Source organism: Cupressus sempervirens, chromosome 8 (assembly GCF_028749045.1).
Source record: "Cupressus sempervirens isolate cs-2001-9-10 chromosome 8, ASM2874904v1, whole genome shotgun sequence".
Classification (NCBI taxonomy): domain Eukaryota; kingdom Viridiplantae; phylum Streptophyta; class Pinopsida; order Cupressales; family Cupressaceae; genus Cupressus; species Cupressus sempervirens.
The window spans coordinates 538,104,955-538,132,358 of NC_143125.1; the positions used below are offsets into that span (position 1 = coordinate 538,104,955).

The 27,404-nt window shown below is 36.1% G+C and overlaps 1 protein-coding gene across 6 annotated transcripts in view; it reads right to left on the reverse strand.

The window, feature by feature from the left end:
• The window catches only part of HCAR (coenzyme F420 hydrogenase family / dehydrogenase, beta subunit family), a 218,961-nt gene that overhangs the window by 113,704 nt on the left and 77,853 nt on the right, over positions 1–27,404 (reverse strand). For all 6 annotated transcript variants that reach the window (XM_089798344.1, XM_089798342.1, XM_089798343.1 and 3 more), the window contains 3 exons: positions 9,276–9,327; positions 9,116–9,178; positions 8,693–8,790 (listed from right to left, as the gene is read on the reverse strand). In XM_089798344.1, the coding sequence (XP_089654470.1) occupies positions 8,693–8,790; positions 9,116–9,178; positions 9,276–9,327 (213 nt within the window). The remainder of the gene's footprint in view (positions 1–8,692; positions 8,791–9,115; positions 9,179–9,275; positions 9,328–27,404) is intronic.

Sequence of the window (27,404 nt, forward strand, 5' to 3'; positions counted from 1 at the left end):
CACACCAAAAGCACGTAATTATGGTGGAGAGGGATCTCATCGGGGATATAGTCACTATGCCAACAATATGGTGACGAGGGGAGTGAATGTAAAGCCGTCAGTGTTAGATGGGATTTGACTATACGGTATTCGTACGGTGGTCTCTCCTCCCATACGAATGTCTTGCGAACAATTATGACTCAACGTGCAATTTTTTCCTTAGGTATGGTACATGTGATGATGTTGTGAAGTTGTACTTCGTTCTTTGCCAATGATTCTATGTTAATATGTACTCTTGCAAAGTATTACGAATAGATGGAGATAATGATAACATACATTGACCAGGAAATAATTTCCAACCAAAAAATATTCATATATTTAGAGCTTAGTTACAATAATAAAAGCAATCTAGATTTTCCATATTTGAAGCCAAACAAGAAAAGTGGAATAGGGTAAGGGTTAAATCCCACAAAAATCGAGATCTCCAAATAGGGACGGTTTTCCACTTCTGAAATGGAAAAACCCAACAGAACTCCAATTGGAATTCGCAGTATAGTAAAATAATTCAAGTTGCATACCAAAAACACCCTACCCGTCAGTCATAAATACCCCGTCAAAGGAAAACTCCCGAGGTGCACAATAATTCCCAACATAGTAACAAACACCTATGAGCAAAATAAAAGATGAGCCTGAGATATACATAAATCAATCGGAACTCCAAATACAAATATTTTTATTTTATTAATTTGGGCCTCATATTTATTAATTAAAATAATCAATTAAATGTCCTTTTTATTATAAATTTAAATTCTCGGACCAATTAATTAATTTAATTTACTTATTACAATAAAGTTTGGGAACATCACAAATCCTCATCGCCCAAAGATTGCTTCTCATCAAGCAATTTGCTATCTAATCAACACCATCAGTTCTAGGATCCCAAATCAAACGCACAGGCAGAACATGTGAGTTGATATCAAACCTCCACTGCAACACACTGTCATCCAACTTTGTTATGCCACTCTAATATAAACATTGTTGTGCCCTTCACTAAGACCAATAATGTCAATCGATGAAATCCTTCGCATCGTCATGTTCAATAATTTCTTTAGGTATAGCCACTAACACAGACGTTGATGTTGACATGAGACAGAGACAAACACAGCCATGGAGATGGGCACAACCCTTGTAACAAATGAAACCTCAGCGACAAACGGAGCCTTGATGACGGCAACGAACAGAACCTTGACTGTGGACAAAACCTTGGTGGTGGACAAAGCCTGAGCAACAATAGCAGACAAATCCTCTGCAACAAACAAGACATCAATGATGGCAACACCAAGAGGTGCCAAACTGAGCCTCTGCAATAGACACAATTACAGTGACAGACACGACCTCGAAGATAGACATAGCCGTGATGAAAAACCCAGCCATGACAACAGACACAGCCTTAACGAAAGACAGCCTTGGTGACAAACACAGCCTCAACGACGATGAGAGACAAAGCCTTGGTGATGGACACACCCTTTGCAACAGAATGAGCCTCAATTAGGGACACAACCATGGCAACAGACACAACCACAACAAGGGACATAGCCTCAGCGACAGATGCAGCAAACATGACCTCAGTGATGGACACAACCACAACAACAGACACAACAATGGTAACAGACACCGCCACAACGGCACAGTCTCGGCGACAAACACGACCACAATGGGTAAAGCCGCGACTATTGACACACCTCGACGATGGGCACAGGCATGGTGATAGACCGAACCACTACGATGGACACAACCTCAGCGATAGACATTGCCTTGGTGAAAAACACGGCCTCGGCAATGAACACAACCTCGATAGCAATGACAAGCTGAGCCTCGGCGATGGACACAACCTCGACGATTGAAAAAGACTCCACTACAAATAGAGTCGTGGCAACAGGCACAACCTCAATGATAGATAGAGCTTGTTGACGAACACAATCTCAATAGTGAACAAAGCCTCGAAAATGGACAAAGCCTCGGTAATGGGCACAGTTATAGCGATGAACATAGCCTTGGCGATGGACACAGCCTCAATGACAGACACAACTCATAGCACATAAGAAATGGCTCCATCCTCACAAAATAGAAAACCTAGCTCATGAAATGGAGTTGTGGCAGAGCTTATGTCATCTTGATCTGTGGATGTTGACTTCGCAAGATTTAGCAAATCCTCCTGGAGCAGCCATGCAATCATGCCTTCATTCTCCTCATGCAATGCATTACCCTTATTGTCGATATCTACTTTCTCCCACTTGTGCAGATGAGATATTAGTTTGTCTTCGCAATGCTTCAATACATTACTAACTACTCTGCATGCTTCCACAGAAGGACACATTCTAGATTACAAACAATGCACAACATAGATATGATAGATTGAGATATTTCCTCCATCTCTTCAATGCACAAAATTGTAAGGCTCTCCATAGAAACCGAAGCCTTAGTATCATGGCATTCCTTGATTGTGACCAATAAGTGATGAAACATATCATGGATCAAGTCTTGCAACTCTAGATCTAAGAGGAGGTTACTCACTTTGACATTTACACAATTCTCTGATATTGTAGATCTCCTGCCAACTTTATTCGTTTGTCATGGTGTCTCAAAAACTTGGATTGACTTAAGTAATCCTTAATCGGAGAAAGGATCCTCTATGTAAATCTTGAACATAATTTTCCCACATTACACATACATCCATTATATTTAATGGAAGATCAACACCCTCACTAAGTTCTTTGCCAATGTTCTATAGTTCCTACAACCACCATTGTCCATTACTACTTGGCTCCATAGTGTGATCCACATCCCAAAGTCTCTCAATCATCCCAAAAGGCTAGCAAGATCACTTGCTTTGATATCACTATAATGTTCCATGACGGCATACCCGAATTTTCTCAAGGGAAAACCAACCCTAGGAAGTACCTGAGGGCAACGCCTGAGTTAAAGTATCTAAGGGCAATGCTTAAGGGAAATGCTTGAGAAAAAGTGCCTGAGAACAACACCCAATGGAAAGTACCCAAGGCCGACACCCGAGAGCAACAATTGAGGGCAACACCTAAGGGAAGGCAATAGAGCATAGCACCTCAGGAGAAGTACCCGATGACAACACCCAAGGGAAAGTACCCAAGGGAGATGCCAAAGGGAAAGCAACTGAGGGCAACACTCCCAGAATGGTTGAACGGGTTCTTGGAAAGGTTGGAAAGGTTGTCAGGATAACCGTACGTGTTAATGGTCCTACAGTGCAAGATGGATGGTTGTAAGATATAGTGGTCATGCAATGAGCAGATTGGCGTGCGATGAAATAGATATGGCCGTACAAAATGAGGGATGTATGATGAGTTGATAAATGGAGTTCCAAGCCATACGATGAGGGGGGGAGTGAATGTAGGGAGTCTATGTGAGATGGGATTTGACTATACGGTGATCGTAGTGTGGTGTTCCCTGGCATACACATGCCTTCCGAACAATTATGACTCGACATCGAATTCTTCATTAGGTATGGTGCATGCAATAATGTTGTGCAGTGGTATTGTTGTTCTCTACCTATCATCTTGTGTTAAATAGGTACTCTTCCTAAGTACTATGAATAGATGGAAATAATGATAATACACATCAAACAAGAAATGATTGCCAACCAAATAATATTCATATATTCAAAGTTTAGTTACAATAATGAAAGCACTCGAAATTTACCATATCTAATGCGAAACAAGAAAAGCAGAATAGGATGAGGGTTGAATCCCACTGAAATCAAGATAACCAAATAGGGAAGATATTCCACGTCCGAAATGGCAAAACTAAGCAAGATTCCAACTCCAATTCACAGTAAACTAATATAACTCAAGTCGCGTACCAAAAAACATTAGCATTCATTCATAAATACCCCATCGGAGTAAAACTCCTAAGATGCACAATAAGTGCTGACACGATAATGACCAAAATAAAAGATGGGCCCGAGATATACATAAATCAATCGGAACCCCAAATAGAAATATTTTATAAACTAATTTACCTATAGTTGTTATCTTTATGGTATGAATTAAGTTGATTCAAGTACAATAAACATATATTTATTTATGCATAATTAGTTAAACTTACATGGGAAAACTACATGCTGCCAATCTAGGACTAGTCCATGCAAACTACTAAACAGCCAACCAAAATAGTGGAGGTATCCAATTGTAATGGAGCATGTGTTTTTGCAACAAGCAACAACACTATGCAAGATCTACTATAATCTATCTCAAAAGAGAATTTGTGTCATTGCCAATATCAGGCAATTCAAAAGGATACGTAAACAATACCCACAATATGCAATTATGTCAATTTTCATTTGTGAGGCCTCGCCCCGACCCATCGTAGCATAGTGATACCCTATTATCATTTTGATACTCACGACTCGAGATGCTAAGATATTATCTGATGCTTTGAACATATTATATTATTTCATGTTGTGTGATGTTATTTTCAGATATTTGATGTTTGTCATTTAATGTTATATGTATATGTATGTTGAAGAAATCAGTAAATGTAGGATTGATACTTTGATTTAAGAGATTTTAAATGGTTAAGAATTAAGTAGGATGAAAGAAACCCTGATTGATGTATGTTTCAATTCATGTGAATTTCTTATATGTATATATATATATATATATGTACATGTGATTTTATGGGACTACTGATGTGTGCAATGAGTGTGCAGATATTTTAGCCGAGAAAACCGACGGAGGAACAGAACTGATCTCTATGTGCTAATTTTGGAAACCTTGCTGTTCATAATTCAAGTATTTTAATTGTGAGATGTATGTATGTATCTTTCTGTGACCAGTAAATGTTAATGTTCGTAAATGGTGTTCTTATAGTGTCACTTGACACTCGTGAATTATGTATGCTCTTCAGCGTGCTGATTAGGCTTAGCTGTGTAACCTTTGGATCTACCTCGGACTAAATTAGTGTCTTTTTGCTAATTTGGTTCTTAATCGAGTTTAGTCATCCTTAATTCGGATTAATGCTTAATTTGCATTTTAGAGTTCTAAGTTGGTCCTTATTATTTTTTTCCTAGCTTTTGTTTGGTTCCAAACCTATTCCTAAGGCTTTAAATCATGAAATAATTATACCCAAGGGGTATGGGTATGGGTTGGGGGTCTTTTCCAACCCCTAAACCCCTTTTATTGACTTTTGAGGTCACTCAAAAAGTCTCTTTTTGCCTTTGTGCGAAAATTGACTATGGCTACCATGAGTTTCATCACCTCACCTCCACTTAGTGATTAACCATAATGTGTGTTGAGTTAGGAGCTTCTAGATTTGTAGGTGGGTGGGAGAAGTTATTGATCCCTTTGGTGGTTGAGTTTGAGGCTTATTTAGAGGCCCTTCTTGGACTAGTTGAGGTTGTTACCCAATCTCTACATTTAGAGAGGAGTCTTGGAAGATTGAAGCAAGGAAGGGAAAAGCTCTACTCAAAACTTGTTCATATTGCCATTACCTCTTTGTGCAGGTAGGAATTCTCATCTCCCTTGTTCAGATTTTCATGTTTGTTTCATGCTTATGCTACCTTGTTGTTGTTTGAATGCTTGTATGTTTGTGGGTATGTTGGGAAGATTTGAAACCCATGCTTTTTTTGAATGTTTTCTTTTCATGTTTATGTTTGTGGGTATGTTGGGAAGATTTGAAACCCATGCTTTTTTTGAATGTTTTCTTTTCATGTTTATGTTTGAATTTTGAGGTATTCTTGTATGGGTGTTTTGGTATTACTCACCCTTGGATAGGGCAGAAGTGACCAATTTCGGGAAAGATCCTTTTAGTTGGACTCCAACAGTGTAGAGTCTCTTCTCAGGACGAGAAGAGGGAGAGAGAGTAGGGTGTTATGGGCCTCTACCTGTCAGCACAAACCATGTATGAGTTTTAGCATGTAAGAATGGAAGAACGGAAGTTCTTGATTTATAACCCCGATTGGGCACCTCGTTTGGTGTTGTGTCTGACATCTCCTATTGGAAAAATCCACATTTCCCTAGTTCTGATTCATTGTGAATCCTATTGTGTAAACTTTGTATGAATATGCATGTTTGATTGTCTCTTGGTTATGCTTGGTTGTCACCCGATCAGATTCTGTTCCCTCCACGGTTCTTTGAAATGTGTTGCAAAAATTGATATGGAACCCCTGATGAGGGTCATGAAGGAAATTCAATTACATTGTTGTAAATTTTGGGATTGGAATCCTATGTTTTTTGTATTTCAAAACCTTGTTGTAATGGCAACGACGCCGAGTTTTCTTCCTGGTTCTTTCCTGGCTGAGCCTTTGAATCAAGTTTGCCAATAAAATTGGTGATTGAGTATAATTGTTTATCATGTGATTTAATCATAATTTTAAATTAGATGGATGCACATCAAGAATAGGATGGAAATGATGTTTGATTCAATTAGGCAAATTTCAAGTTTCCTTATATGTTGGAAATAAAAATTCTATTATGAATGAAAGATTAGTTTTTGTGATTATTGGAATTAAATCAATTCTTGCATTGTGGTTTAAATGATTATCTAAATTTCTTGGTTTATCTATTTGCAAGTAGATCTATTCAATGTGCTTTAAAAAAAAAAATAATCCCCCCTTGGTTATTAATCAAATGAAAATTTTATACTTAGAAAATTATAAGACCAAACAAAAATGTGTTTCAAGAGAGTAAAAAGTCTCTGTCTTTTGTATGGGAGGAGCAAATTATATGCCCTTTGATAACAGAGAATCTAAAAGATTCTCCTATTATCCCTTTTACTTTATTGAATATTGTATTTTTTTTTTTTTAAAAACACTAATAAAATAGCTATCAAAAGAAAAAGGAAAAAAAGAAAATATATTCTAAATATCCTATTCTTACTTAATAAACTTTATAACTTAATGCATTAACCCTTAGTCTTTATCTACCCCTGCATACTCCCTAGGCGTTGCCTTGCAAGTACCATCTTGTCGCTGAGGTCGTCACCCACTTGTCCCATCACCTTGGGCGCAGTATGCAAGTGGAAGGAAAAAGTTTTAAGTTTTCTTTATTGTTATGTAGTTGATTTCTTTTAATACCCCATTCACTTTGACATTAACATCAACCCCAACCTATTTTGCACTAACTAATTTACTCCTAGGCGCCAGCTCATAGTAGGGGGCTTGGAAGAGTTGATTGCATGGTCATTATCCCCTGACACAGAGTGATGTCACCACTGTACCTCTTCTCCTTTTCAAATTTGGGCGCTCACCTCATTTTGGGTAGAAGTTTATATATTATATTCAAACAAGAAAGCAATTTTTTTAAAAGAAAACTTAACCTTGCTCTTCCCCCTAAGCACCAGCTTGGCTCCCTTCCATGACAAGAAAGGAGGGGGGGACAAGACTGCTGCGGTACTACGGGACAGCGCGCAGGTCTGGTCTTGGAGAATGGGATTTGAGTAGGTGTGGTGGGGAGATTTATGACAGGGTAAGTATGTGTAGTGAGGGGTTTAGTTAGTAATTTAGGTTAGTTGATTTATTATTTTAATGTTAGTTTGTGTATTAAGTTATGTTAGTAAGTTTAGAATATGTTTTATTAGTAGTTACTTTTTGTAATTTTTTTTTATATACTTTTAATTAAGTTTGTTTTAAATGTAAATTAAATTTGTTAGTTGATATTAGTAGATAGTTAACTTGTTAAAGTTTAAGTTAGTTATTCATTTTGTTAATTGTTTTAAATTATTTGTTTTAAAATTATTTTTAGTTAGTAGCATATATTATGTTTTATAGTTACTTTATGTTATTGCTAATTTGTTATTACTTTTAATTAGTTAAGTTGTAAACGTAAATTAAGTAAATTTTAGTTAGTTATAACTTGTGTTGATTGTGCAAGTCATTGTTCAAAATTTAATACATTTTTTTAGTAGTGTTAGTTTTTATATTAATGTTAAATCAGTTGAATGTTACTTAGTTTTTGATTTGTAGATTAATAATTAGTCACAATTAAAAATAGTATATATAAGTGTACAGGTAGACATGATAATTCTTTTAATTAAATTTTAAATGTATTTAGTTTTATTATTGAAGTTAGTTCGAAGTTTTGAGTATTAATTGGTTTTAAATTTAAGGTTATTGTCTATTTGAAATAAGTTTAAATCTAGATGTTATTTGCTTAGATTTTTTTTTAATTAAACTAATTTGAAGTCATCTACATTATTGTTTAAATAATTTTTATTATAATAAATGTATAAGCAATGTAATAACGAATCAAATGGCGACATCAGTTTTCTAACGAAAGCATCAAAATCTTAGCGATGTATTCATCCTCTAGAGTTTTAAACTTGAGACGTAACGTAGAGAACCTATACTTAAATGTGATCGCAAACTTATCAAACATGAGCATTTTAATTATTATTTTTCAAAAAAAAAAAATTGCGTTTTGCCTCGTAGTTTGGGCATGACATCATTTCACATATTGGAACAATTTTGAGACCTAGTATTTGTATCCAGTATGTATTTGACACAGAAAAATCACAGGGATACAAGATATAATCTTTCTTAAGAAAAGGAATGGATTCTTGAACATACTAATTTAAGCCTCAAAAGGATCAAGCTTTCACCTATAAAAGAAAAATAACAAGTACGCATGCACAAAAGACAACAAAAGACCATTGTCTGCTGACAGATAGGAGGATATATCCCCACCTTGTAATCCTGCATGAACTCGTAATGCAAAACAGTCTCAGGACTATCACTTGCAGCCTTTAAAAACTTATCAAGGCCCTTCCTTGGTCCATTATCCACTGTGAAAAACATGAAATGAAGACATTAGAAACCAGAAATGATAACAAACTACTTACTCTTAAAAAGTACTTTTGTCATCTAATTTTATGGTCTTGTAATCATGTCAATTATTTTTCAGGGATATAAAAATACAACTTCAAAACATGAATTATGAAGACATCAAAAAATAGTTGCAAATAAGCAGGTTCAAAGAAGAAAACATATTACAAGATACATGTCATTGAAAAGTTACTGTACTCTATAGAGAAGCCTATCACCTTGCAAAATAACTTTGTAAGAAAAGAGTGCAGAGAGAGATAAAAGACTATTAGTCCTATAGCATACCACAATTTGTACCAAGTACATACAGTTCTTCAAGCCCTAAATATTGCTCAACTGCTCTTAATGCTGCAAATGAGGGCCCAACTCCATGTTATAACAAGAAAACAATTCATCAACCAAAACCAAATTTGAAAAAGCAATATAATGAAAGAATTATAGCTACCTTGCACTTGACAACCTACTCCACAAAAAAGCAGTCGCTTCACTCCTAGTGCCTACAAAGAGACTTCAAAGTAATGCTCAAAACATCGCTAAGATAAAAATCAAACAAAATATTTAAGTGTTTCAAGAGATCCTTAAACTTGACTCCATATAACATATCCAAGAGTCCATTCATAAATGTTTGTGACAAGTCCAACCATGACATCCAAATAAGCTCAAAGAAAAAGCAATCAACAAAATGACCTATGCAAGTCAAACATGTAATGTATCATAACTCTGAGTCAAACATTCTATGTATCATAACTAACACATGTAATGTATCATAACTAACTTTGAGTCAAACATCCAATGTATCATAACTATTTTCAGAATATTTTATAATAACAATCATGGAAAGTTGTCCCTTTGCTGACAAACAGTGAATCAAAGCAGTATACATAGAAGAATAAAGTGATCCCTATGCAAAAATGAAATATGTATATCATTAGTAAGGACCAGAACAAAAAACTTGTGGACGAGGATTTAGAGAAGGCATTCAAAGAATTATTTAAAGAGTCCTTGGATCAAAATATTTCCTAAGAATCCTTTTCCTTCATATGTGCAATATAATCTAACCGGACCCCTCCAAGGTTATGAAGGAAATCAATTCCTCACAAAAGGTACTTTAAGTACTTGAGAGTCAGCACTATGTACAATTGTTTGATTCTTAAAATACTTAGATGCCTTTAGACTTCTCTTTACGTAACATTGTGTACAAGGTCAAACTCAATACCCCCTTTTCCAGTTCATGTTGCTTCATTTGTTCAACAAAGATGGAACTGAACAATACTCTATCACAAGTTTTTAAAGATACTCCATATGTGACTCAAACACACAATAAATAAATTTGTATTTTCATACACAAATCTCCATAATAAAAAGCATGAAAAGATCACATTGTAGAGACATCCAATGAGATTGCTAGCACAAATGACAATTTTGCAACCACTTGTATGCATTGTGAAACATGTTAGGCCAATGGTACTAATGACTTTTCTCTCAAAACTTTTGAAAGCTACCTTAATGAGAAATGACCACCACAAGCTTTCTCAAAAACCTTATAACAACTTGTGTTGTTTCATGCATACTTGCCTCAAGAATGTAGCATATATTTGTAATGTCTCCTTCCTTGTAGCTATCTTAGTTATTGTCTTAGCCTTTACGCTCCTGAGGGTTAAGTGTTGAAATAAGGGAGAAATTAGTTAATTGTTTCTAAGGTTGTCTGTAATGTCCCCAATATTTTAATAAAATAGTTCAATTTGATTAATTCATTAAATGGTCCTAAAAAATGAAAAATATAACAAGGACTTATTTAATTAATTGATATAATTAATAAAGGCGACCAATTTTGATGATTATCCCTAGGTGTTTGTTGAGTCAGCATTCTTTTGTAAACCCTCGGGAGTTTTCTCCAAAGGGGTATTTATGACCAACATGTAGGATGTTTTTGGTATGTGATTTGGATCATTTTTATTGTGTTGTTGTTGGCTAAAAAATTTGTAAGCCACTACAACCATAGATTACAAAATGGGAACTTTAAGCAATGGTGTAGTGAGATAAATCTCTCCTCTCAGCAATAGGGGAGGCTCCCTTCTTATTGTAAGTGGCTATAACAAAGACCTAAATGGAATTAACAAAAGGGTGTTTTACTTAATCCATTCCCCTTTTTTCAGGAACGATTTTATATTGCCAACTACTACTTTCAATTAAACAAAAGGAATCTATTGCTATAGTAATATCGGTGGCTTAAGTATTGACATAAGAACAACCTTAAGACAGTAGTTAAATCTTAACTTGTGTCATTGATACTAAGAACCCAAAGTCTCCTACAAGTAACCTTCTTGAAACAAAAGAGCAAATAGCTAACAAAGCTCAAAGTCTTCAATTCCTAGTACTTGCAACCACTAACAAACTAGATTGATCATGTTTAAGAAAGCTCAAAGCCTTCCAAAAACAACATCAAACACTTAATTGCTCCTAAAGAGAGAAGTAACAGATTTCCAGTTAGTACCTACGGTAAGCTGAAATTTGAAAATGAAGAAATTTGGTCCTTGTACAATTCTAAGAAAGTCTAACAGCGGAAATACCTTTGAAGTTGAATTGCTAGAAGACATGGATATTTCACCTATATTCAACATTGCAAATATCTTCGAGTATTTTGAATCAAAGGATGAGTTGCAAAATAACTTGGATTATCTTGAGATGAAGGCAGATAGCATTGAAAGGATTTTGAATAGCTGAATAAGTAAAAGTTGAGTTGAAGACTACATGCAATACATAGTTCAGTGGAAAGACAAATGAGTTGAAGACAATTCATGGATTACACAAGCTAAGTTGGATCTTTATGATTCAAGTTAGAATACTAGTCATGCCTGATGTGGACATCAGTTCTTTATTAACCCCAGGTGTCTAATGCAAGGGCATCTTGGGTCTTTGAGCAATCTTGCATTAACCAAAAAATATTTCTTGTTTTCTGATCCAGACTATTATTTGCGAAGTAGTCGTTGTTGCTTTTGTTTTCATGTTGTCCACAGTTGTCATCATATCAAGGACCTATCCTAGATCCTCGTCCTAACTATGCAAGTTCTTATGTTTTATATTTCTTGAGTTTGGTGTCACTATTTGTGGTCCTTGTTTCTTTCTGTTTTCATCCAACTAAGCATGTAATTCTAATTGACACAGATTTTGTTGATTATGTGGTGTCTTATGCAATGAGGAGTCAACTCCCAACACACGTGTGGACCTACCTTTAAGTGTGCATGGCTTCATATTGTCCTTTGTTTGGATTTTGGTTTACTCTTCCAAGTCTAGACCTATATTGTAATTAAATGCTTGACTAGCCAACTTGTGGCTTAGTTAGCTATCAAAGAAGCTTGGATAGTTGTAGGAAAATATAGAGGATCAAAATGAGATAGCAAATCGATCATATTCTTAGAGGATAACAAATAGAGGATGCAAGCTAAGGCTCTGAGATTGTAATTTCTTTTGTATAAGGCTGCATCCCATTGGGCCTTACAGCCATGCATGTTGTGGTTTATTTTATGTAGAGTGAAATAATTACACCTATAAATTATGGTGCATCTGGCCTTTTCTTCTTTGTGGTTTCCATGAATTATGTGTAGCTTTTGTGTGCATCTCTGAGCAAGGCGGTATTGGAAGGTTTTGTTGGCACAAAAGTTTGCACCCTTGCTTGAGGTATGACCCTCAAGTGGCCTTGTGTAACATGGAAACAACCTCCAAGTATAGGACTTGCGCTCTAAGGCTAAGTGTCCGCAGAAGGCTGGCTTCCTTACTATCAGGATGCATCTAAACTACTACTTGGAAGGAAAAGGGAGAAGGAAACTAAAAGAAATTGTCGAAAGGGAAAGGGCAATGATGCACCAAGATGGAAATGTAGTTACAACTCTCCCTATGAATGCACTACACATCGATGAAAAACTAGAATACACTAAACTTGACTCCAATCTATATCCCAAAATGACATGTAGGTTCAAAACTAATGAAATGTTGAAAGGAAAGATAATTTTCACTATGCAACAATTACCAACAGATTAAACACAACATGTAAATCTGAAGAAATGGAAGGAAAACATCTACAACAAGGCAATAAACATGCACAAATAGTGAATGGGAAGAAGAGATAAGAAGTAGAGCTATCTCATTATGCAAGGCAAGATTGTAGAGCATAGTACTACTACAATATACAAGCAGAGAAAAACCCTTAGAAAATATTTACAAATGCCTTTTAAAGAGTTCAAGCATAACTCAAATGTTTGCATTGAGTTCGAACCCCAACCAAGTAGAGTCAAGTTGCAGAGAAGCCATAAATGGATACCAGAATGAAATCTGATCTTGAAATCAACTTGTAGTGAAGTGAGAGGAAAGAAACCAAAACAAGACATCCAGTCGTAAGAGATCAACTCCCATCAGATTTGATCATTACAATCAACAAAGAGGCATGGAGAGGCATTGGCGTCGTAGAACATGGCCCTAGATGTCATTTTGCAATAAAGGAATAGTCCTTGTAATGTGTCATGGCTGCTACAAATAAATTCGCGCCGCAGTCAAAAAACACGGAAGGAATAACACAATGGAAATGCAAAAAAGATACAAACTGTCGATGGAGATCTTCCTTTTGAAATGGACGGCCCAGATGTTGCGACAAACTCCCCAATGCATGGTGCAAATGGTAGATCTTATTTATTTCCAAGAGATGGCTGCAATACCAAAAAGAAACCCCAAAGATGCTTCCAAATCTTATGGCCATTGTATCTTTGCAAGAGCAAAAGGCAGTAATGCAAAAACGTGAGAGCCATTAGCTCAAAAGCAACCCAGCAAAAGAAGGATCCACCACGTGGCACAAATCTGTTGGTTGGCACATTCTGCAATGCATGGTGGATGCAACATACAATTTCGCAATTTTGCAGGTCACCAAAAATGACTATTGCAAAATGGCGAAAATGGGGATAACATGCAAGTTTGCCCACCACCACTTGGCACAAGCCCATTCACCACAATATCGATGTCACCATTTTGCAGAAGCAAGGAATGAAGCCTTTTGAAATAGCAAAATTTGCTATTTCGGGAAGGCACAAAAAGTCACTTTCCAAAATAGCGAATTTCACTATTTTGGGGAGGCAAGAAAGCAAGCCTTCCGAAATGGCGAAATTTGCTATTTCGGAAAGGGCATGAAAGTGACTCTTTGAAACAATGAAAATGGTTAACACGAAATGTTAACCCCAACAAAAGCACATGTTAACCCAAAGCAAGAAAACCTCCCATTGAAGATTTCTCTAATTGATTATCAATGATGGGCTGAATGAGGGGCCAAAATGGCCAACAAGTTTAAGTTGACTTTATTCCACATATAATCCCTCTAAGTTTCGAATTTTGCCCCCTCCCTTGTGTCAAAAGATCACCCGTATGCAATGCAACTTCCAGACATATGCCATGCAACTTTCAGTTGGGCACTACTCACAAACGTACGCCAAGCAACTTCCAGTGGGGAACTACTTCTAGATGTACATGAGGCAACTTCCAGTTGGGAACTAGAATGGAACATTACATTGCGAAATAAATGAATATTAAAAGGTGACCTTATATTTAATTAGTTTTATAAAGCAGCAAAAATAAAATAATATGTTTCTTAAAGTTTCTTGAAGGATCCAACGCATATCTTTCTAGAAGCTTCTTGAAGGATCCACCTTCTCATTTCTTGAGGGGTCCACCTCTTCGTGTTTCACGAAGCTTCTTGAAAGATCCACCTACTCATGTTCATAGAAGTTTCTTGAAGGATCCACCTACTCTCAGAGAAAAAGTATAAATAGGGGTAAATTAAGCTTCTAATCATCCAATTCTTGACAATTGTTTTGATATGAAGATTTGTGGAGTTGAGGCTTTCTGCAAGTTATTCTATTGCTCATTGGAAACAATAAATCCCATTCATGAGCATAATTAAGATGGTGAAAGATCCTCAGAGGGTTACAGTTGTTTGGGTGAGAGATATTCAATCTTTCACATTGGTATCATTGTGTTTAGATTTCACGAAGGTGGACTTGGTATGAAATATGCAGATTGTTGATTGTTGACATCTATTTGGGCATTGATTTCACAAGGTAATTCAATTGTTCTATTGAGGTGATTTTGACAATTAATTTTAGAGGTTCTGAAGTGCATTCCCATGTAAGCCAAGAGTCTTGGCCATTATTCGATGTTTGTAATCAATCAATTGCATTTTCATTCTAATATATTAGATGCTTGAAGTCTTTGTAAGCATTTCTATTGTTACCAATTGAAGTTCAGCATATTAGAATCCATCTACAAGATATCCTCTATGTGCAAAGTGTACGACAAGATCAAAAATCAGAAAATTGGAATCTGAATTACTGAGGGATACTGCAGTGGTACCAAAGCTTAGATCCTACCATCCTAGAGGGTTAAAGTTTCATATGCAATCACAACAGTGATGTCATCACATGTACTACACTTGAAGGAGAACAGAACAAGAGATAAATCAATTTGAGGATACACCATTAGAAATAATGGGTAACAGTAAAGGAGGCGACTTACCAAGAAATGAAGGAAGAACTGGGGGAACAAAGGAGAAAGAGAAGCACAAGAGATTAATAAATACATGGCAGCGAGCCAGCAGCAGATAGTTGAGGCTTTATGAGCTATAAGAAATTTGCATTACATCATAAGCCATAATATTATATATCATACTCAATCATTACCAAACACCATTGCATCCATAAGCATCATTCGTATTGAAATACAAAAGCCATTGCCTTTTCAAAGTGGGTTCCTATAATAGTCCCATTAGCAATTTCATGAAATGTCTAAAAGTTTTAGTCAAAAGGTTGATCACCCTTATACTATAAGAGCATGGTTTTGTCTAGTTTTCACACCATCACCCTAGTGGAAATGGGGACCCCCTCTTTTTTATTTAGCAAGTAGGAGTCATTGTCTTAGGTGGTTTTAGCTGGCAACATTTTGAAGTCTCCTAGTCTGAGGGTAAGTTTGAACGATTTTAATTTGCAAGGAAGTAATATTTGTTCAAGCTTTGGGTGGAGGTTTTGATGTCCTTTGAGGTATTTTCATAACCCAATTCCCCGTGAAAGGGTAGAGTTCTAGTCTAAATGAGAAAGGTTTACATGCTTGGGAGATGGGAGAAGGATAGTGAACAAATTTGGAAAGTGGTGGAAATAATTTCATCAAAGGATTTCTACTAGTTATAATTTCTCCTCAAAATCTCAAGATTTTTGCCATAGGATAAAGGGATGTGGTGCAAATTTGGTTGTGAGTGATCCTTACTAAGGTAGCAAATTGATTGATGTAATGTTAAATGATGAAGAGAAGGAAAAAAATGGTAATTTTCCTAAGGATAATTGGCGTAGTCATGTGTGCTGGAAATCCTTTGACAAGAGGATTCTCACCATGGAAATTCTCTATCCTTAGGATTTCCGCCCTTCTCTTCATCAGCTCAGATTGATCCAAAATTATACTAAAGCTTAATCTTGAATAAGAGAAATCCATTTTGTTCATTATTAATGTGAATTTATTTTCAGATTTCTTTTGCAAATTTAACAAAGCTTTCTTCTTCTTTTTTGTAAGGTCAAAAATAAAGATGATGTCAAGGTTTAGGTTGAGACTTGAAGAGGATAACCAAGTAGATGCTACAAGAAGATGGCTCAAGCCAGAGGACTCAAGTGAAAAGGAAAGATTCATGTTCAAGCGATCAACCCTCAAATTCAGATTGAAATAAGGACGAAATTTTGTAAAGCACGGAAGATCTAGCTACATGAGGACATATTCTATAAGACTCAACAAAGATCAAGTTCACGAGTTCATGAAGATGCACGTGATTCAAGTCAATTCCATGAGAAAATTTCAAAGGATGGAGAAAATCTCAAATGTCGAGAGATACTCTCTAACAATCGAGCAAGAAATATTTGCAATTTTAACAAACACCTTCTACAAGCCAAGGCTCCAAGCACAAGATAAAGATGACGAGATGGCAATTTTTTGTCTCCTCCAATTAGAAAATGTCAATTTCAAGCACAGTTAATCATAACATGTCAATTGTCCTATTTTCTCATTGGTTGGAAAAATCATTGTAATTTTTTAGAGGCCCATGAATTGGTGCCTTCATGTAATTGGTTGTAAATTTAGCAACCCTAATAAGTGTTTGTGGGAAGAAATCTCAGCCTTTGATCTTCAATTGATCTTGGCCCTTCGTTGTAATGTAACTACTATAAAAGGCCAAGGCCTTCTCATTTGTAAGTCATGAGCTTATGAGATTAGAGTAGGAGAGAGCTATTAGTATAGGAGACTAGAATTGATTAGATAAGAGAGACTTGATAATGTTGTTACCATAATGTCAACATCATTGATAATTCATCGTTGGTTTGAAGTGTTCAATGGTTTCCTCAGTCTTTCACTTCGACTAGATTTCTTTTCTTGTTGAAGTAATTTAGTTGAATGGAAGTTGTTGTGGAAGTGTACTTGATTGACTCGAACGAAACCAGGCCACTAGACTCTTGTTGATGGTAGGAGTGCCTTGTGTGGTAAGTCAATGATTGAATGCACTTCACTTCAATTGATGTTGAATCTTTAGTTGCATCAATTTTATGGGATTGGAGAGGAGATATTTATTTGAAAACTATTTGACTGTTCCTTAGAAGCTTGCACTAGGTGGGTGGAGTCATTGGCAAGATTACATCTAGTAGAGTCCAAGTCAGCCATGATTCCTTGCATTCATAGCTAGAAGTAGAAGTAAAAGTAGAAATAAGTTTGTGTTAAAGTTAAAGCAAGAAGTTTGAAAAGCAAAACTATATTTTCATTGCACGTGGTGAAGCAAAATCTTTAAAAGTGCAAGAATTGGTAACCATGAAATGAAATTAGCATAAGTACCCTAAGTGATTACCAACAAATCATATTATTTCACTGAGTGAGTATCTACAGCTAATGGAACTGTTATTCACCAAAATTGCACTGTTGACTAAACTAATAAAAAAAGTTCAGCAAGCCTGGCATTACAAGGGAATCGCTTCATCAAATGTGGGACATGCAAAACTAAAGTACACCTCTAATTTCTAGGCCACTTCCTATTAGATGATCACCTTCTAAGCTTGAAACTATCAGTAAAACTTTTAAGGGAAAGGGAAGAAATGCAGAAAAAAAAACTGGATGCAACAAATCAAACTAATTACTAGGTAATACACCAAACTGGTATGAATATGATAGAACCTTGTACACCATGCACACGTGATAAAATTTCAGTGATTAATTGACATAAACTGATGCATCCACAACTTACATATAAATGATTCACTGAAAGGAGGACTGTACTTGTATAGGATGATTGGAAAAGCAAAAACTTTCACAATCAACTAGACTTAATGGACTCAACCTCAAACTGTGACCTATGCAAGATATAAAAGATATGCACTTAAAGACACGATTCTTTGACATAAACTAACAGGATCCAAACAAATATTACATCAAATCAGAATGGAAGCATACAATACATTGAACAACAGTTAGGCCTCTAAAAACTCTGCATTTTTATTCAAAATCATGAGATATTGTTGTCAACATACCCAATATTGAGTTACAATTGCATGATGTGAAAAGAACTCAAGAAAACTCTGCAATAAGCAACCTTCAAACACTCTACATACCTGAAGAAGAACTTCCTCAAAAATGAGTTGGAAAACTCATTAAATACAAACTGCCCATAACCTCCTGGGGTCAAATGCCATAAAACAGCCTCCAAAATATCCCCTAAAATACCTCAAAATAGAAAGCTTATTATGTATAAAGTCTCTCCCACCATAGTTGTATGACTGACTTGCCATAACCACCCCTAAAAGAGCTCCAATAGCCAATTAATGTCTCTTATACACCACAGGAAAGTCAAAAGACTCCCCTCCCTAAATTGACTCCACAACTCCTAGATAGACTCCTTCAAACACGATGGCAAACCCTCGAGCATAAACGCATACCCCTCAAATGACTAAGTCCATAACAACAAACTTAATCCAAAACATCTGACCTCCAAAATGATTGACCTATTATTATTGCTTCATTTCCCCATAAAACCTTATTAGTTTACTAAGTTATTCATTTATGAGCATCAATTAATAAATTATTAATTGTAAAAATAAAAACGAGTGATGACAATAGGAATCCTTTTATTGATTATAATAATATAATAACGAATTAAAGAAAACACTTTACTATATTACTAAAATTATTAAAATTACATATGTTAAAAATGCCACTTAAATGGCATTAAGGCATCGAATTTCAAACTCTATGAAATGTTTAGAAAAGAACCTTATATGGCTGATACCCTAAGGCATTTATCATTTCAACTTATCTCTTTCTAGAGAATTCTCGAGATATTGAAGTTTAGGGATACCAAACCCTAGCTCACCACCATGAGATCTGGAAGAATTTTCTGTGAAAATGGAGAAAAAAACTTGAGGTTTTAGGGGCTGACTGTTGCTGGAAAGGATGACTTGGAGTTAAATTAATCTAAATAGCTACTTCTCTAGCAGGTATTTCAAGCCACATATTATTGCCTTGTTGATTGTGTTTAATAGTACAAAATGGAGTTTTTTCCTGAGCTTTGTCTTTCTATACTCTGTGAAATCTATATTCTTTGCAAACTGGAAGATTTTTTGCTAAATTTGTATGTCACAAGCTTCTTAGAGGATAGCTTCTCTTTTCTGGGCACCTCAAAAGCTTTTCTCCACATTTCTTTTTTTCTTTCTTAATGGCATTTGGAAGCTTTTCGGCTCAACAACATCTATTCATTTAATTTCACACTCACTATTTTTCTTGCAACTGACAGTTGCTTCTATGCATTTGATCACCATGGCTCTTTCTATGATTTTCTTGGCTCCCATGAATTGTGGAGGTTTCTAGTTCTGATTGCTTTAATGATATGGTGACTGCTAATTGTTTGGAACAAAAATGCCCACCCTTTTTGAAGTAATGCTGACGGTATTCCTCTACCCTATAGAAATTCCTGGATGGCAAGATTTTAGTCACAATCTTTTCACAAACAGTCTTTTGGGGCTTTTTTTATGGATTCTCTGGAATGTGAGCTCTACTCACTTGAGACATCCTGCCCCAAAATGTGCAAATCTTTGTCAGACCCATTTTCTACTTCTATTATGCTAAATCCCTTTCGTTTGCAACTATTTATTTCACCCTTACAGAAACAGCTCTTGTCAAAAAACATTAACTGAAGGGAACGATTGAAAAGTAAAGTAAATTTGATGCATTTAGCATTAGCACTGGTGAGATTATCATGAAAACCAGTTTTAGCTTTTACTTCTGCTACTTCCATATTAGTATGTTTTCATTTGATCATGTTGCTACTTCTTTATTAGATGATAGCATAAGAGAAGCAGAATCATCACCAATGATTAATGGTTCATGAACAACTTTCCTCTGCAGCTCAAGCTGATTTTAATGGGTACTTTCTCTAGCAAGCAGAAGTACATCAATATGAAGATCCCGATCACTCAATGTTTCAGAGTTGTCTGTTAAAGAACCACTTTCCAGTCTAGGGGAGGTTTGATATAGTGTAATTTGTGCCATTGAACAACTATTGTGTGCAAGAAAACGAGTAGAAAAGCTACTTCTTGCTGATGTTGTTCCAGGCTCCAGCTTAAAAGCACTCGCCAAACTTCCAAAAGTTTGCTGAAAAGATCCTTTTTACCGCAGAACCCATCCTCACTATCTTCTTCAACACTAGAAGCCTTACTCGTAATCTTGTCATAGTGTACTTCCAAACTTTCTAGGAAGTTGCTGTCAGGAACCTTAGAGGTATGTAAATAGTTATTGTTATTACACCCCATTTTTGGAAAAATGTTGTAGTCAAACTCACTATTGAGAATGATGCACATTGGTTGTGGTGTTCTGTATATATGTGTCATATTAACATCTTTATCAGGCACATCGCAATACATATCTCCTTTGGTCTTCTTTGTATCTAGCATAATCCACGCCTTTGAATCACTCTGGCTTCTTAATCCCTGAACATATAATTTCTAGTTTGATCTGGCAGCTTGGTTATTAATTGATAAATCATTTTCCTCTGGCTCTATTTTGGTTCCTAATTGTTGTTATTTCATCTAAGCCAAAAATAAAGTCTTCTTGACATTTGCATCAGAGCTAGCTTGATGAATGATGTTTTTCATCTTTTCTGAACATGTTAGAAAAGATGGCATGCAACTCTCATATAAGCTGAAGTTCAATCCCAATTATAAAAATTGATCTCCCTTCATTTTAACTATCATATACATTGTAGACTACATGGTTGCTCACGAAAGTTACCTCACTTCCAGATATATGACTACACCTTGTTGATACCTGATTGAATCTCTGATTGTTCTCATAAATCATGTATAGTCTTTCTATCCTTTATGCAAATTCCGAGCAAGCATAGATAGCATAGGAATAGAGATAGATGATAGGGAGTAATTAGCCATTGCTTATATTTATTGGATCTAATACCATTTTTTACACTCATGCAATCTTCAAGAGCTACCAAGAGACTCAGATGGGATGAGAGAGCATCAACAAGCCATTTCTACCAGTAAAAGCACAAGGCAATGACTGGTTACTCTTGACCACCTCCCTCTACTTATTCTATATTTTCTTTTGTTCTGCATTTGTATGAAAGATAGATAGGCTACTCTCACGACTTGTGTGAGAAATCTGTTTGATACTCAATACACTTTCTTTTCTTTTGAATGCATAAACATAAATTATATCTAACTAATGTTCAATGTAAATGTAAATACAAATTATTGCTACAGGCTATTATTGAGGAGGCTAGACACCACTCTGAGAAGGTCTACTACTGTTTTGTGGACTTCCGCATGGCTTTTGATTTTGTCCCAAGGATGGCCTTATTCTAAAATCTTAGAGATATTGGGATTTCAAATATGTTGTTGACTGCTATTATGCGTCTGTATAAGAAGGTGATTGGTCATTTCAGGACTTCAGAGGGCTTTTCTGTTCCGATTCAGAGCACCCTTGGGGTGAACAAGGTTGATGAGCTTGAGGATTTCCTTGCGAACTCCTTACAGCCTAGGGATGGGTGTTATCTACATCAGGTTTTGATCTCCATTCTTTTGCTTGTTGATGATGTTGTTCTCTTGGCCTCTTCTCCTAACAGTTTATAGAGACCCCTTGATGGTTTGGCTTCTTTTTGTGATCAGCATCAGCTTGTGGTCAATTTAGCCAAGACTCCGGTTATGATCTTTAATTGTTTGAAGACCTCTCACCTTCATTTCTTCTTTTAGGGTCAGGAGGTTGAGATTACTTCTTCTTACATGTATCTCGAGGTGAAGTTCTTAGGACCACACTTTAGTCTGAGACCAGCTATTAGTCCAAAGTCAGTAAGGGCATGGGCTCTTTGTCCATGCTTGAGAGACAGTGTTTCAGACACTATTTTCAGGACATTTTGTCCAAGTTGTCCCTCCTCGACTCTTTGGTTCGGCCGACTGTTCTCTATGGCTCGGTAGTTTGGGGACCTTCTCTTATTACTTCCAATTGGGACTCTATTGAGTGTGTTCAGACCTTGCTTTTATGGCATATCATCAGATGTCACAAGCTCATTCCCCCATAGCATTGTTTTGGTTGAGTTTGGAGCTCATCCTTTCAAACTTGTCGCCATTTTTTACTTGATCTGGTTTCTCCATCAGGTTCAGGGCTTTGCGGATTCAGTTGTTGAGCGACATGGATATTCTCATTTGGCTTATTGTTCTTCTATTACAATTGTGAGATCCGATACTAGCACCAGATCTAGTTGTTGGTATGCGCGGGCCACCTCTCTCTTGAGTTTGATCAAGATCGAGATTGATCGTCTCCCTCCTTACCAGTTTTCATTAGATGCTCCTGTTCACCTCCTTCCCTCTCGTCAAGAGTTGAATGAGCAATGTCAGATAGGATATTTATAGACAGTACATTACCACTACCTGGCGTAATCCTCCTAGCGGATTACATCCAAAGATGGCCTTCTATGTTGAGCATTTTCTTGAGACCCAGAATGGTATTATTGTCCGCCCTGCTTATCTTTATCGATGATGGAGTCACGCTTTGAGATTCTCTTTGGGCTCATTCGACATTGGCTTTCACCATCTTCGGGTTCAAACTGAATACCATATTGTTAGAGAGGACTGTATCTGTTAACTGTTCACTTTATCTGAGGTGGAGACCGAGACTCACTTTATATTTCATTGTCCTATCTACTATGAGATCAGAGGGAGGTTTTACTACCTATTCAAAGATTGTGTTTCTCTTTCAGCATTCTTTACTTATATTGACCAGCGGTGCCTTGCACTTTACCTATGGGAGGCCACACTGCTCCGAGAACATACCCTGCAGTCACTCATACCTCAAGGCCATATTTCAGACTAGCTCATCACCGCCTTTTTCTCTCCCCTGTCTTCTCCACAGGGCATGAAAAAGCTATCCAGTACTATTCACTCCAGATCGGTTTGGCATTGTGCCAATCTTTCTAGGCAGCGACACCCATATAGTGGTTACCGATGTAGATCTCTGGCTCCTAATCGTTCACAGCTCTACCCTTCTGCGGCTGACTTCTTTGGACGAAGAAAGGATCCTTAATCCTTAACTTGGTTTCTCTGGTTGTGTATCTTGTTTTGTTTCTTCTATGACATCGTTTGGTGCACCTGCTTTGATCGGCTCTGTTGTTTGTATACTTAGTCTCATAAACCCTTGTGGTTTCTTATTGGACATTAATATCATTATCTTATCTTATCTTATCTTATTGCAACAATCTTTGCCTCAATTGAGTATCTAAAATGAATGATAATCTATAAGGGAAATACCTTTCCTTCTTGCATTATTATTATCTGGGCAAAAATTGCAGTAGTGAAAATTTTAGCAACAGGAACCTTGAAGTCATTTCATGATCTTACATTGCAAGCTTAGCATGAGAGATGAACTTATATCAAGAGAGGATTGAGTGTTTGGTGTTTCTCCTTGAAACATTACATATTTGAGTTAGCATGTTGTAGTGGAATAAAATTGACATCAATGCATGGAAGGTGAGCCACCCTTTCATCCCTCAGATCACCTTAGAGGTGCTTCATCTTCCCTGATCAAGCCCAAGAGCACTAATAAGCCTCCCAACCCATGAGGCTTAACTCCCAATAGGTGGCCTACTTGTTGGGACCTCACGCAAAAAGCACATGGAGCCCCTTGGCCCACAAGCATAGAATTTATCTTGGGGTGGCATACTTGATGGTATCTCAATCCCTTGGCACACAAAGCCCTGTAGCACACAAGCATGACATTCGTTTTGGTGGCCATACTTGGGACTTCGGAACTTGAAAGGTCAATCGGCCTTTCTACTTTGCAATCTATTTCTCCAAACTCAAAATCGACTATCATACGAATCTTCCATTGTATGTTTATATTAGAAAGACTAAGGATTTTTAAATAATTTCTGCAAGAACACATATGCATAGATCTATATTTCTACTTACCTATTAGCTTTATCAGTTAATTAGCATTGTTGCCAATATTAGTTCAATTCTTAGTTCCATTATATTGCTGCTTATTTTCATTGATTTTTCCATTTCTCTTTCCTTCATGTACACCTTCCTTGGAAAATTTGTTCTTTCTTCTATGTCTCCTATATGGAGCAAGATATACCTCTTGATGAAAACCTGTCCCTTTTGCAAGAGTAGAAAAATTCCAAAATCCCATGGGTTCTTTATAGAAATCGCCATCATATAAATATTGCTTGTAGTTTTCCTTGTTCTAGTTGACCCCTCAATTCTACTCAGCACTCTTTTAAACAAACACGGCCAAATTTTATTTAATCTTATTTTAAGTCACCTTACTTATTCAACAGCCTAAGGTTTCTTATTTAAAACTAAGATTTGTTCCTTATGAAAGCCATGATCTCGGACAAGGGCGTAACTGTCTACCTTTTCCATAATTACTTGTCCACAAGCAACTTAAATTGAGATGGCCAAGGAGGGAGTACTTGAAATGATCGTCAATTGGAAATGGTTAGGTTTTGCAACTCCTACCTTAGTTATTTACAATCCAATTTTGTTGTACAACTCTAATATTATTTCGAGTTACAAATTTAAATCAAGATATATTTTTCCCTTTACTTCAAAGTGGAGTATCCCAAAAACTCTCAACAATGTGAAAAAGAATTGAAAATTTTCAAGGTCTATAACTTAAATAAATTTCCTCTTATCCTCCCATAGAAGAAACAAGGACATCCTGCAATAGCATAGTTTAATACCTAATCAATCGAAAATTCAATTTATCCCTCTGTATCTACAAAGAATTCACTTAAGCTAGGTCAGGTAAGAAGAGTAATGTATCAAGATGAGAATTAGAAGCATGCGACACATCTATGACCTCGTCTTTATATTGATGCTCGTTTTCCTCCCACTTGCCCAAGATGCAAAACATAGGAACTTATAGTGATGCATCGAAGATGATACATTTGTATGTCACAAAATAATTTTCTCCTCTCTAATTAAAAATCTCTATTCCACAATAGAATCTCTAATAGACAAGTGGTAGGATTCCAATAACTTATGTGCACTAGTGTGAGTTTTGTGAAATGATTATCCAAGGTTCCTTCCAGTGAATACCATAATAAACAAATAAACTGTATCAAAGCCATTTCCCAAGGCATAAGTTATATCCTTTCCTTATTTGTAATGGGGAATGTGTTGAGTAATTAAGTTGGATTATTAACAGATACTTGGATAATTTTTTATACTTACGACAAATGTTTTATTCAAGGTCACCGTGAGACGGGGAGACTTGGAGGTCTCTGGTAGTGATATTGGTACCGGTACGGCAATTTTCAAATATAGGAGATGGGGGTACCTAGAGACGGCAATTTTTTTTATTAGTTTAAAGAGTCTCATACAAAATACACAATAGTAATACAGTAAAACTAGAAAACTAAAGTAAATAATAATAGTAATGTTACATTAATATAGAGTCAAATATTTCAAAACTTACATAATCACATTATTGTATCTCATAGTCATACTTGTGAATGTTAAGACTGCGAATAAACAAATGTCGGTGGCCCAATTTAGTAGGAGTTGCTCAAGTTAGGCAAGGCCTATAGCAATATAAGGCAGGTCACTTCTCATTTTGATTATGTTATTAGGATTTGACAGAATGTTACCGTTTGATGATCTTAGTCTCTTTTTAATTGATAGTGTAGATAGTTCTCAATACCGATAATGAATTTTGGCATGTTCTTGATATGGATTGGAAAGCCTAATACGCTAATTTCTTCATATATCTATACAATATCTTGAGGGATGTGTGAGCACAACTTGCATTTCTGTCAAAATATATTAGAATATCAGATATGGTGCAAAAAGTCTGCAGAAATCTTAATCTTAAAGTGCAGATTGGATTGCCGATGGAGAAGAAACACATTCATTTGATACTTAACTGTTTTGCTTATAGTGGCATATTTTCTTTGATTGATAAAGTTTACGGTGACAGGCATAAGTCAATCTGTAGCTGGTTTTTTGTTTTCAAGTAGTGGTCTTCTGTTATGTAGAATCTGAAAATACTTTATCGTGATCAAAATCTTATACATAAACTTGCTCTTAATCAGTTTGATATGTTTTTGTTGTGACAATAGACCTATTTGTGAAGTTTTGTGTTCAAAATGGCTAGGAATGAATGCATCAATTTGGTTACCAAAATGGCACCAAATGAATCCATCAGTCTACATATACTAGTTAGACCGGTTTAAATTCTGGCTATACAATTAGAACTGTTACAACTGTCTTTACAATAAGTTGCAATTATTGTTTAATTCTACCATCTCATTCTTCAGCAATGAAAGGTTTGTTTTTGTTTATAATAATATGGTTGAAACTGTCAACCGATTCCTATATGGTTAAAACTGAGAATTGTCCAAACAGTTATTAACCAATTTGGACGCCGTACAAACAATGGATAAAAAAGACTGGTCTTAATTTTTGCATTAAAAAACACTAAAATGAGGGCTAAAACACAAAACAATTTGATATTATATTTTACATTTATTTTTTATAAGGAGACTTCGGGGAGACTTCACTTTTTGGATTAGGAGACTCGGAGACTTCAAAAGACTCCATTATGAAGTCTCCAACCTTTTTTGAGGTCTCCGGAGATGCGAAAAGTCTCCGAGACGCGTCTTTTAGGGGGGAGACGGGTCTCCCTGTAACCATGGTTTTATTATGTTAGATTAGACAAGTAGAGTTGATGATCATGTACGGTAATCTGAATTGTAGAGTTGTCAGGAGGAAAATCTGACGGATATTACCACAGCGTTGCAATGATGACCATTACTTCATTCAAACATTTGTTTAGGACTTCCAGTCTCGAGTGGGGAATGGGGGGGATCTATACGATATTTGTTACTCTACACTACCTTAGGGAGAACATTGTAAGCGTTCCCTTTGTCATCTTCTGGGACAAGTTGTTTGTATGCCAAATTCAAATAGAGAATATGGTAGAGGGTTGTCATTGTATATAAAAGTCAAATAGTATT